Genomic DNA, 12,370 nt, shown 5'->3' on the forward strand with positions numbered 1-12,370 from the left:
CCATTCCCGTGTGGGTGTGCCCGTGACCTGCCATCTAGAATAACACCTATGAAAAGAAAGATTGACTTAAACATGTATACTCATTCTCATTTATGTTACTTGTTGACTTAAACATGTATACTCATTCTCATTTATGTTACTTGACTAAGACCCAAAGCGCTAAGGTTGTTCCTATAAATTTCTCGTATGTAAGGAGTATATTTTATGCTTTAGCAAAAGAATATCTATAATGTAATATGGTTTACGTAATTACGTATATAGTCTTCAAGAAAATAACGTGGTTGAGTATGGAAGTAACAATCTTCCACAGGCTCAATTTTTAACTGGAGCAGCGTCTGAAAACCCTGGGTCGATACACCAAAATAACCTGCTTTAATGGAGTTTTCCACTAGATTAAAACGCTACAACCCAAGTAATCTATTTTGAATTCAGGAAATAACTCTTAAAGAACTTTCTTACTTTGGAAAGATATTCCATCATTTGTGGATCGCTCGATTAAATGCAGTAGATACACTGATAAGGAATGGATGTTTTTCCGATAAGAGTAGCTGTGATAACCCACCACAAGAGAATGGAAGTTGTTGATTGTCGATAAAGACCACAACTAAACTTTACTAAAAACTTAGGTAAAAGTCAACGACCCATATTTCTCGAATAAGTCTACCCAGGAATATACTTAAGTAATAGCAGACAAGAAGAGTGGCAGAGCAGGAACGTAAGCACAAAGTCAATCACCAGAATACAGTATTGAAGCAGTGACAAAAAGAAGAACTAACAATCGCTAATTCATGGATTACACAGCTAGGAATACAACTGCAGATGGAAAGAACCATGTGCACCTGCTCAATCACACAAGTATTTGGTAGTTGGCCTTCATTCCAGGTTACTAAACAGACACGTTCTTTTCTCTCCCCCATCCATGGGACGTTACTAGGTACTACTTCAAAAAACACGCGCGCACAAAGTTAAAAAGGCATTCAATTAAAGACAGCCTAAGGAAAGTATTCTATACACCCAGCTGATACCAAAAGCAGTTCGAGATTTATGGATAAACTGAATTCATTTTAAAGAGTTAACACAAGTAAAATGCCCCAAAAAATAATTCAATACAAAGAGGCTTACAAAATGATTGGATAACCTCTTCCTAGGGGATAAGAAACCCATATGCTACAAAATAAAAGCTACCCGAAACTCAATTCCTACCTATACCAATTAACGGGAAAAATTAGGGGAAGGAAAATTTGCGAAACGAGCTCTTGTGAAATATCACAGCTCATGACAAAACTTCTTCCTATGCGACATCCAACCATTTAATTATGAATCAAAATGAAAAATTACTAAATTCAGCTGACATATTTGCCTGAAGCTACTACTTTTCAAGCTGTAGCAGAAACCCGTGGTGGCATATTTTTGGCAGCTCCATTAGGCATCCCACCACCATGATTCATCCGCCCACTGTTACCTCCCATGTTGTCAGTTCGCTGATATCTATCACCCCCATGGTTGGATGACCCTCCACGATTGCCACCCTTGTTGAACTCGCTTCTTCCATTGAAATCACCATGATTGTAGCCCCTACCACCTCCATAGTTTCCTCGCCCTCGTCCTCCATCGTTCCTGAATCCAGAACCCCTTCCAGATGGATATCTAGCCCTAGTGTTACCTGAAAAGAAAAGATAATTCGTCTCAACAGAAGAATAGGTCGATCAAGCCCCACAAATCATCATATATGTCTTCAATAATTATCACAAAATAAAGGCAAAGCAGCTGTGGGGATAAAACTCTACATAATTGATTAATGGAGTAATAGGTTTCTAATTCCTTATAAAACCTCAAATTTATATTATCTCATGGTGCATTAGGCATTGAATTCAGTTTATTGCTTTCGAGAATGCTTACCAGTAAGTGGAGCATCACCTTTATTCACCTTACAAAAAAATGAAACGGAAGCATACTCTCCACAGTCCACAACCACTATGTAAAATTGATGTTTATCATTTATTTTCTCACGCCATAATAATGTCCTCATTAATACCACTGTAAAATAATTGAACTTGCCTCGAGAATTGGTAGACTTCTTTTCCTCAACGACAGCTTGGCGTCCACCAATTAAAACTGGAGATGCCTGATACATAGAGATAAAATACAATCAGACAAAAGAGAAGAAACCTGAAACGATTCCAAAAAACGAGGAGTACATACAAACAAAATGCAGCAAAAGTTACTAAATATCACTAGCCTATGTGATAATTATACCAGTATTCTTCTTTCAAATTTTTACTTTTTTGATAGAGAGTGATAAGTATACCAGCACAAATGGTGCACTTTCAATAGAAAATGGCATCTACTTTCAGGACCTGCCACATGAAACCTTCACAAAATAATTTATAACATACTATCTTTTTACATGATTTCACCTCCCTTGAGCTGTCAGTCATGTTTTTCTAAAATGGTTATCAACACAGTATTGATATTATCGCCACAACTGTCGAGTTTGCCTATACATGATAGTAGGTTTAACAATTTAAAAATTGGGCAGACAAAAATACAACAGCCCATCCTATTATGAACAGTACAACGGTCAACACCATCATCAATAATATCAAGTCCTATTATTTCTTCACTGGAGAAGAAATAATTACACTTGACTTCTTAACATATGCATCACTTTGGTAAGTCCAAAAACGGTAGACTGCGAACAAGCAAACGTATCCAGGATTAAGCCTATATCATATACAAACTTCACATAGTCAGAAAACAAAATGTAAAAGCATATTTAGTTTTTTTACGGAAATATATAGTTTTAGCTTAGTAATCAAAAGTTAACATTAAGCCTTAAGCCTATATCATATACAAACTTCACATAGTCAGAAAACAAAATGTAAAAGCATATTTAGTTTTTTTACGGAAATATATAGTTTTAGCTTAGTAATCAAAAGTTAACATTAAGCCTTACATCACTGTTTTGGAGAGCGAGAAGCGGAAAAAAGCGAGGAGGCCTCGCTTCGGTGAAGCGAGAAGCATGAAGCGCACTTTTTTCATGTGAAGGCGCAATTTAATACATAAATAAAAAATATTAAATAGGCATAGATAAATGACCAAGAACTCAATAATAATAATATATTAAGCAAATGTTTCAATTCTTAAAATAACATTGGACTTTTGTGCTACTGCCAATTGCAACTCCATACACCCAAGCTGGATCTTTTTTTGGCTTGATGCCATTGAATAATAAGATAGAATTTACTACAATCACCCAAAAAAAAAAAACAGAACTGTTAAAACAGGCCAGAACTAGTGAACAGCAGTTAAAGAAAACAGAGCAAAGGCATTACGGGGAAAAGAACTGAAAAAAATAGAAAAGAAGAAGAAAAAGAGAAGAGAAAAGAGGAAAGGAGTCGAGAGGAAGCAGGTAAACCAGAGAAAAGCAGAAGAGGAAGAGAAGAGAAGAAAGAGAAGAGAAGAGAATTTTTTTTTTTTTGAGATGGAGAAGAGAAGAGAAACTTACCTTGAGAGAAGAAGAGAAGAACTGAAGAAGAGATGTCGCAGGATGTTTTTGCTAGCAGCAGTAGCGAGAAATGTTTTGAAAGAAAGGAGCGTAAGTGTATTTGCAATTGTTTTTAGAAAAAACCCTAGGCTGCTGCTGGACCTCGCTTAAGCGAGCTTTTCTCGCCTGAAGCGCTCGCTTTTTTCCAGATGCCTCGCTTTAGGTCAGAAAAGAGCAGACCTTGCGCCTCACCTCACTTCTGCGCTTTAAGTGAGAAGCGCTCGCTTTTAAATAATAGCCCTGCCTTACATAGTTTTGACTTCCTTCAGATACTATTCCCTCAAACATTGAGTCAATATATCACTGGAGTTGATGTCATACATGGTCTGTTGCCACTTGTAGCCAAATTTGGGTGTGCTTAATGCCCTTGGTTGGGCTAGACATAGCCAACTAAGAAGTCTTGTTAGTGTTCAAGAGAAACTAATAGAGAATTACTGATCAAGGCTAAGAACAAATGATTTTCAAATCATTTAATAGTGGGTTAGCATCTTGAGTTTAAGTTCAATTGCTATATGCCAAAGCCCCGAATTTCCAAAGCTAGTACTCATTATTAGTTAGTTTAGTGTTCCTTTTATTTCTGTAATTGTAGTTTAAACCAAAACCATACTTGATTTCATTTGGTTAGAGTTAGTGAGTGACAAATCCTTTACTTCTCATTCCCCCTTATATTGTTCCTTGTGGGATTCGACCCGGTTTCATAGTTGTGTAAATTATATACATACGACCGTGTACACTTTCTAGCTGATATGAGTGTATATGGACATTATCAAAGGCCAAATCTACAAACTATTACTACCCGAGGAAGATTTGCACTTGTCGTACCAAGTTGAAGCTCTACGATATTCTAATACAACTAAAGATATACAAAAAAATTGAATAAAGTAGAAGTATACCAAGCCATAATTTGCAATTACCTGGCAGCAGATATGTTCAAAGAGATTGAAAAGACGACAGGAATTTCATCATTCCAAGTATTAATGCAGCTATCAGTAATACAGATGTGCACAATATTTTTTTAAAACATTCACCCAAACACTTGAAGCAATGAAATTAGCAGCCAACTACACACTCATTTTCTCAGATACTACAACTCACAAAGGAGAACATGATGCAGAAAATCAAATGAAGGTTACTTATAAAAAATACCTCAATCGCTTTTTGCACAGCAGGTTCGACCTCAAATTCCACAAAGCCAAAACAAAATCCTTGTTGCTGTCATCCACCAACAATACTTAATTATAAAAATGAACAGAAACAATTATAAACTGACCAATGTATCCCCTAAATAACCAGAATAATGGTGCAAGCACACATACTCTGTTACTTCGGACTTGAATGCCTCCATTCTTGATAGGCCCAAACTTCTTGAACTCATCTTCGAGCATGGCAGCAGTGGCACTCATAGGCAGACCTTTGATGTAGATGGAGTAGCCATCAGCTGCTGGATGCAGTTAGAGCAAAGATATCAATAAGAATAAACACAATGAAGAGAATCAACGGGGAAAATATAGAAGTTTGAGGAAAAGTGGCATGCCTTCTCCCTCTTGGTTATTCACATTATCAACAAAATCTGAGCTCAGAACAGGGCTGTCAGCTGGTGCTGCTGCAGGAGGTTGACTCATTTGCCCAACACTCTTCGGCACAATCTTCCTAGGAGCAGGTGCTGGAGGAGGGGAGAAAGTTGCAGCACTTTCCTTTAGATGCATGACCTGAAAATTACATTGCAAACTGTTCAACTAAAAATCTTCCAAAGATGCTCTTCCTAGAATTATCCCCATCAAAGACCAAAGCTGGCGTTGCAAATTATCTGATAAGTGATCAGTGCTCAAGTAAAACCAGCATAAAATCATAGCGCAACACACCCAAATGGAAATATGTTAAACTTTCACACCTACACAACCAGATGAATATTGGCATATTAAACTATTAAAAGGCAAACGAAAAAGAAATAGGCCTCCAGTTGCTTTGCCCATGGCTACTTACAATTGAAGCATAAGACTTCTTAGGCACGTCTTCAACTATGATGTTAGATTCAGCTGCCATTTGAGAGTCGCCTTGCACTTCATCAACAACCTCAGCCACAGGCACTTCCTCTTCAACAACAGGCACATTATCATTCTCAGGAGGGTTGTAAACTTCTCCCCCATTAGCTTCCTCGGCGGATGGTGTACTCTGCTCAGAAATGTGGTTCTCCTGAGCTGGAGGGGGATCTGCAGCAACTGCAAACAATAACTCAGCGTTCAGTTGCTGATAAGGTCATTATAAAACCAGAATTTGATCGATTGTTCAATTACTTTGCTCGGTAGTAACAGGAGCCAGCACATCAGTTTCTGGAACCTGGACTGTGTCTTGTTGATTGACAATCTCCACATATCGAAACATGTCATTCAAAACAAAGTACCCTCGGTCTTGTGGAGCCAGGAAGAATGTTTGAGAGAAATTTCGGACCAAGTTGTCTTTCCCAGTCAAGTATCCAGTAACAAGGACATGGACTCCCCCGTTGAAGGACTCTTGGGAATCCACAGACCTGATCTCTGCTCTGAAGTCCGCATAATTAAGTGAAAGTATCTTTTCATTGATAGCCTACACGTTGGACAGTAAACGAGACAAACTGTGAGACGTTAATATGGTCTTTCTGATGCACAAATTCTTTGGGTTCTGTTTCTTTTTGGCATGTGAGTATCCCATCAACTACTTTGTCATCACATACTTGAAAAGATTTGATTCTCACATAAAATCAGCTAATTCCGTGTCTAACTCCTGAAACCATAAACTTGCAGCTTGGGCAGAAAGAACTTAGAAATGCGTATGATGCACCAGCTTCAACGTAGATTAAGGAATGGAGACACTTATATAGCAGGATTACATACTGAATCTGCAGATCTAAAGCTTAAGAAGCGAAAACAAGACACAGTAGCAGAGCAAACTGTCAAATCTCTCTCTTTCATTACTCAAAGCGAGTTACTAGGTTAAACCATTGTCAAACTCTTAGAAAAGCAATAGACCACCATTGTTCTATATTTCTTAAACCAAATTACCTGCATCAACAATTTAGTGTTCCTTCAAATTGCTGCAAAAAATTGTAGCCAGGAGGCACCCTAGGGTTTTGGTCTAGTGGTAAGAGCACTGCTCAAGATGTGTTGTTTAGACGTATGTCAAGATTTAGAACCCTGACAGTCTACCCCACAGACAAAATCCTGGTAGTTAAATGGAAAAGTTAGAGGAGCGGGCCCCCATTCACTGAGTTTCAAACCATATGCCAGTTGACCCTCAAAGATTACTCGTTTATCAAGAAAAATAAAAAATATAGATAGCCAGGAGGCTCGGGACAAAGTGTTTTGTTTTTTCAGAAAGATTGAGAAAGGAGGCTCGGGACAATGTGTTAAACCATCTAAGTGGCAGAACAAAAACAAGCAACAAGATCATGCATTTAACAAGGCCCTATATCACAGTATTTTCCTAGGACGACTGGAAACGAAAGCATGAGCTACTATGACAAATAGTACTAACAGCAAACTATGGAATGTTCAACCATAAACTTTACACATTCAGGAATTATAATAAGTTACAGATTTTTATAGTCAAAGATATTTCAAAATATATGGAAGTATGTTAGTAACAAAGAAGCAAACATTAATGATGTCATATGAAAGTATGAGACGAAAATTAGACACAATGCTTGCAAGCGGGTAGTTCAGTGGGCATTTACTTACTTGCATAGTGGTAGTGATGGACATGGAGCCATCGTCTTCAGGGCGACCAAGTTTGCTTATATCCTGATAAAACCTAAATACCAGCCCTGGTGAATGGTGCAGTATATGATAATACTGCTGCACAAACGCATTCCCAACCTACAATCACCACCACAAAATCAATTCTCTCTCAGTATCCATTCTTAAAGAAAACAAACAATCAAATCAAACCAAAAAAACAAAAGCAAATAAATTTATAGAAGTACAAATCAGCAAACAAAAAATACGCACAACTTGAGCAGAAACAGGTTGTTGTGCCGCCACCGCCGGTACTGCCGCCGCCATCGCCGATCGATCTCAAGTCACAAACTATCAATTCATTAATTAAAATAAAGTTAGAGAAAACCTCAGGACCCTAGACCCCTGAACTCTAAACACCACATATCAGCACCAATAGTCCAATACACATGTGTGAATAAAAAAACATGAGAGTGGTGTGTAGTACCTGGATTGAGTATGGGATCAATAAAATAGGAGAGAGAGAATATACACTCCTTGGCTCTGAGCTTCTCCCTTCTCAAACTCACACACACACGCACTCTCTCTCTCCAATGGAGATTGTGTGCGTGTATTCTTCTAGGGTTTGGTAGGTAGCGAGTGGTGGATCTTCAATAGGCGCGACTAACTGTTATTATTATTACTAATTAGTACTCTCTCCGTGTGATTTTTTTTTTTTTTTTTTATGTTTTCACCCAAATTAAGAAATCCACCTTTTAGTATTAATTAGCAATGAAATTGACCATATTAACCTTTACTATCTCACATAAACACTCCTAACACATATTTCAACATCATTTACTTCAAGAACAATATAGAAAAAAAATAATTAATTCATTCTTGAAATCTGAAAAAATAGCTTATTTTGGACCACAAGAAAAAGGCCAAAAAATCACTTATTTTGGACCGGAGGGAATACTACTAATATTAATTAAATAGAGAATGTAAAAGGGTTTTATGGAAGTGAATTTAAATGAGAAGTACAATATTGAAGTGAGAGACGCTTTAAGAATAATTGTTTTTCTTTTCTTTTTATTTATTTTTTGTACTCCTCTATTACAACCGCTGTACTTCTTCTTAAGCTATCTTGGACTGTTGTAATTATTGCTTGCCTTTTCTATATTTGGTTAATTTAATAATTTCCTTATATGTACATAATATGCCAATTTTCAATAAGTACCTAAACAAGAGAAAACATAAATTGAAAAATCTTGCCCCTCCCTCTTCAGCTGGTTCTTGCTTCATAATTTTGAAGAGCGCGAGACCTATTTTTTAACCAACATCTAGGAGGCAAAAAAATGTTCTGGTTTTTTTGCCAAAAGGTGAAAATTAGTTCTTCTTGTTTGGTTGAAAATTTGAGTAAGTTTTGCGAAAACACTTTTTAAATTTTTTTGTGCGAACAACGCCTAGTTTTCATTTTCAAATTGCACAAACAACAACAACCCAATGTAATCCTATTAGTGGGTCTGAAGATGATAGAATGTACGCAAATCTTACCCCTATCTGAAGAAGGTAGAAAGGTTGTTTGTGGAAGATCCTCGGCTCAGAAAAGATAGAGCAGAAAGAGTAACAGCAAGCAACCACACTAGCAAACCAAATGGAAAATCGAAGCGAGAGAAACAAAAAGCAATAACAGAAATCTAATAATAAGAAAATACAAAACTAACACTGAGGGGTGCATTAAAACTACTGGAACGAACAAGGGCACCGCTTGTCTACCTAGCCTACTAACTTAATTCTTGACCTCCACACCTTCCTATCCAGGGTCATGTCCTTAGTAAGCCGGAGAATCGCCATGTCTTGTTTAATCACATCTCTCCAATACTTCTTCGGCCTACCTATACCTCTCCTTAAACCATCTAAGACCAACCTCTCACACCTCCTAACTGGGTTATCTATGCCTCTCCTTTTCATATGCCCGGACCATCTAAGTCTCGCTTCTCGCATCTTGCCGCCACAGGGGCCACGCTCACCTTATCTCGAATAACTTCATTCCCAATTCTATCTAACCCGGTATGCCTACACATCTATCTCAATATCCTTATTTCTGCTACCTTCATCTTCTGGACATGGGAGTTCTGACTGACCAACACTCGGCCCCATACAGCATAGCAGGTCTGGCTACTGCTCTATAGAACTTACCTTTATGTATTAGTAGCATATTTTTATCACACAAAATATCGGAAAGCGAGCCTCCATTTCATCCATCCCACCTCAATACGATGCGTGACATCCTCATCAATCTCCTCATGCTCTTGAATAATTAACCCACGGTACTTGAAACTATCCCTCCTAGGGATAACTTGTGAATCAAGCCTCACGGCTTCGCCCACTTTCTGAGTCTCTCCAATGAACTTGCACTCCAGGTATTATGTCTTGGTCCTGCTCAACTTGAAACCTTTAAACTCTAGGGCCTGCCTCCAAACCTCCCACCTCGCGTTAACACCACCTCGCGTCTCGTCAATTAATACAATGTCATCTACAAATAACATGCACCACAACACCTCTCATTGGATATAGCGCGTCAGTGTGTCGATCGAACAAGGCAAATAAAAATGGGCTGAGGGCTGACCCCTAATGCAGCCCCATCATAACTAGGAAGTCTTCTGAGTCTCTTCCCACTGTCCTCACCCGAGTCTTAGCTACATGGACACCTATAACCTCTAAATATCTCCACAGAACCTCCCTCGGGACTTTATCATATGCCTTCTCTAAGTCGATGAACACCATATGCAAATCCCTCTTCCTCTCCTTATACTACTTTATCAATCTTCTAACAATACGAATAGCTTCTCTGGTCGAACGTCCTGGCACAAATCCGAACTGGCTCTCAGAGATAGACACACTCATCCTCAACCTCAGGTCCACCACCTTCTCCCAGACCTTCATAGTATGCTTAGTAGCTTGATACCCCTATAGTTATCGCAATTTTGAATATCACAATTTTTCTTGTACATAGAGATCATCGTACTTCACCTCTATTCTTCGGCATTTTAATCGTCCTAAAAACGACATTAAATAACTCAGTGAGCCACTCCAAGCCTGCCTTCCTCGCGTTCTTCCAAAATTCGATCGGAATTTCGTTTGGCTTGGTCTCTCTTCCCCTACACATCTTACGCATGACCCCCTCTACCTCCTCAACTTTTATACACCTACAATGCACGAAATTATACTTAGATAAATTTTCTGAATATATAGGATTTTGAAGTCATACTAAATTTTTTATTAGATCTTTTCTTATTTGAATTATGTAAGAATTTCTAATATTTAAGAGTTAAAAATTTATTAAGATTTTTTCTTATAAAATTCTTTTTTCTTATTTGAACTATGCATGAATAAACTAAACTTCTATTTAAGTAATATCTTGGAGCATATTTTACGAAACAATTTATTTTCTGTAACACCCCGTACATTCGGACTAGGTATGGATATGTTAAATGGGTATTAATTTGATATTTTAGACTTATGAAGTCCTAGAGGGATAATTATGGGTGAAAATAGTTGTTTTAGAATCAAGATGGAGAATCAGGTGCATAAAATTCGATAAAATCTACAAAGTTTACAAAAGGTCAGACTTGAAGAAGGTTTAGTTGAAAAGGTGTAAGGTATTTGGGAAAACACAAAACACGAAAGTTGTTGGCCTTTCAAATAGCTTTCCAACGATATATTATGGAGCCTGAACAGATCTCTATGCAAAAAGTTATGCATATTTTACAGAATAGTGTACAATATGCGCGCCACGCCCTGAGCGCGCCCCGAGCGCGGCCGCGCTCCTGTGGCAGTGTTACTGCCATTTTGCGCGGTCAGGTGCGCGGTCATGCCTACAGGAGCACGCGGGCGCTCATGGGGTGTCATTTTAAAGCCTTACTTCGTCCCCACAGCCCTAAAACACAAAAACTTGCTCTAGAAAAGGGAGCTCTCAAAAACCTAACTCCTTAAAGGTCCCTCCACCATCCAATGTAAGTTCTAATGGTATTCTAAGTTAATTTTAATTTCCCAACATCTTATTAACATGGGTAAACCCTCCATATCATTAGATATTCGATTGGGACATCATTGTTGAGAGAAGGAACCCTAGAACTCGAATTCAAGAAGATTGAACGTCAAGAAGATAATATCTTCACCCTCTAATTGATTATAGCGTTGGATTAATGATTGTAGATTACAGGTTCATGAGATATGAGTTGATGGGTTTGATAGAAAAGCATGAACAATTATAGGTTTGGCTTGTTGATTGTTGATTATTGGTTAAGGGTGTTGTTTATCTTATGGGTGAAGAAGAATGACATTGATTATAAGAAATTTGAGATTTTAGAATTTATCTAGGATCAAGAGAATGGCTTGTTGGGCATAGAAACACCATTAATAAGGACTATGAAGCTTTATGTCACCAAGTGTTTGAGAAAATGCTTAAGTGACTAAAATATGAGAATTATTGCTAATATGGAATCCCTTTGACTTGTATTGATATAGATTAAAGTTGAAAGGGTTGGTGAATGTTGTATTACGTTCAAGAGCAGGAAGATAAGGTACGTGAGGCTAACTCTCTATGTTTGGGAATGTTAATGATTCTCCCTACACTACGTTTCTTTTACGACTTTACTAATTGCCTCAGAAATATAGTTTAGCCTAGTTCCTTGAATAGTTGTAGAACTTCTATTCTTTAGCTTCATAACTCATTCATGACTTTCGTTCTGAACATTGTGAGCTCAGTGACTATTCAATATAGACTTGGGTTTGATGCCCCCGAGTCTTAGTATAGATTACTCAGTATGCCATAAACAGTTGAAGTTTCAGTGTTCATAATCAGTTCAAGAATACATGTCTCAGTCTAGTCCTATTCAGTATTCCAGTATTATGTAACTCAGTGTGATCCAGTATTCTAGTATCATGTAACTCAGTGTGATTCAGTATTTCACTATCATGTATTGCAGTATGATTCTCAGTTCCTAATTTTAAATCCCTGAAAGTTGAACACCTGTATTTGGGCCTGAGGCCGCAGTTTATGCTTTATGCATCTTTGGGCCTGAGGCCGCAGTTATGTATACGTATACTTGGGCCCGAGGCCGCAGTT

General features: G+C 37.9%; 1 protein-coding gene across 2 annotated transcripts; it reads right to left on the reverse strand.

The window, feature by feature from the left end:
• Positions 1 to 1,019: 1,019 nt before the first annotated feature.
• Positions 1,020 to 7,918, reverse strand: LOC109241459 (putative G3BP-like protein). 2 transcript variants are annotated; one of them, XM_019408202.1, is made up of 10 exons: positions 7,745 to 7,918; positions 7,531 to 7,608; positions 7,261 to 7,398; positions 5,842 to 6,130; positions 5,531 to 5,766; positions 5,082 to 5,256; positions 4,864 to 4,985; positions 4,694 to 4,759; positions 2,059 to 2,125; positions 1,020 to 1,663 (listed from the first exon to the last, which is right to left on the reverse strand). In XM_019408202.1, the coding sequence occupies exons 2-10, from the start codon at positions 7,582 to 7,584 to the stop codon at positions 1,377 to 1,379; spliced, it is 1,434 nt and encodes a 477-aa protein (XP_019263747.1). In that variant the 5' UTR covers positions 7,585 to 7,608; positions 7,745 to 7,918; the 3' UTR covers positions 1,020 to 1,376. The 2 variants fall into 2 exon arrangements, with proteins under 2 accessions (XP_019263747.1, XP_019263746.1); XM_019408201.1 differs by having other exon boundaries at positions 4,864 to 4,988.
• Between the last annotated feature and the right edge of the window lie 4,452 nt (positions 7,919 to 12,370).

The sequence above is a fragment of the Nicotiana attenuata genome, unplaced genomic scaffold (assembly GCF_001879085.1).
Source record: "Nicotiana attenuata strain UT unplaced genomic scaffold, NIATTr2, whole genome shotgun sequence".
NCBI classification, from domain to species: Eukaryota; Viridiplantae; Streptophyta; class Magnoliopsida; order Solanales; family Solanaceae; genus Nicotiana; species Nicotiana attenuata.

Bases quoted from the DNA above. Each gene is read 5' to 3' on its own strand.
- LOC109241459 (XM_019408201.1), bottom strand. From the start codon at position 7,584: ATGGCGGCGGCAGTACCGGCGGTGGCGGCACAACAACCTGTTTCTGCT. The intron at 7,399-7,530 runs GTGCGTATTTTT...TGGTGATTGTAG, and splicing joins AACCTGTTTCTGCTCAAGTT to GTTGGGAATGCGTTTGTGCA. The intron at 4,760-4,863 runs GTATGTGTGCTT...GGTGGATGACAG, and splicing joins TTCAAGTCCGAAGTAACAGA to CAACAAGGATTTTGTTTTGG.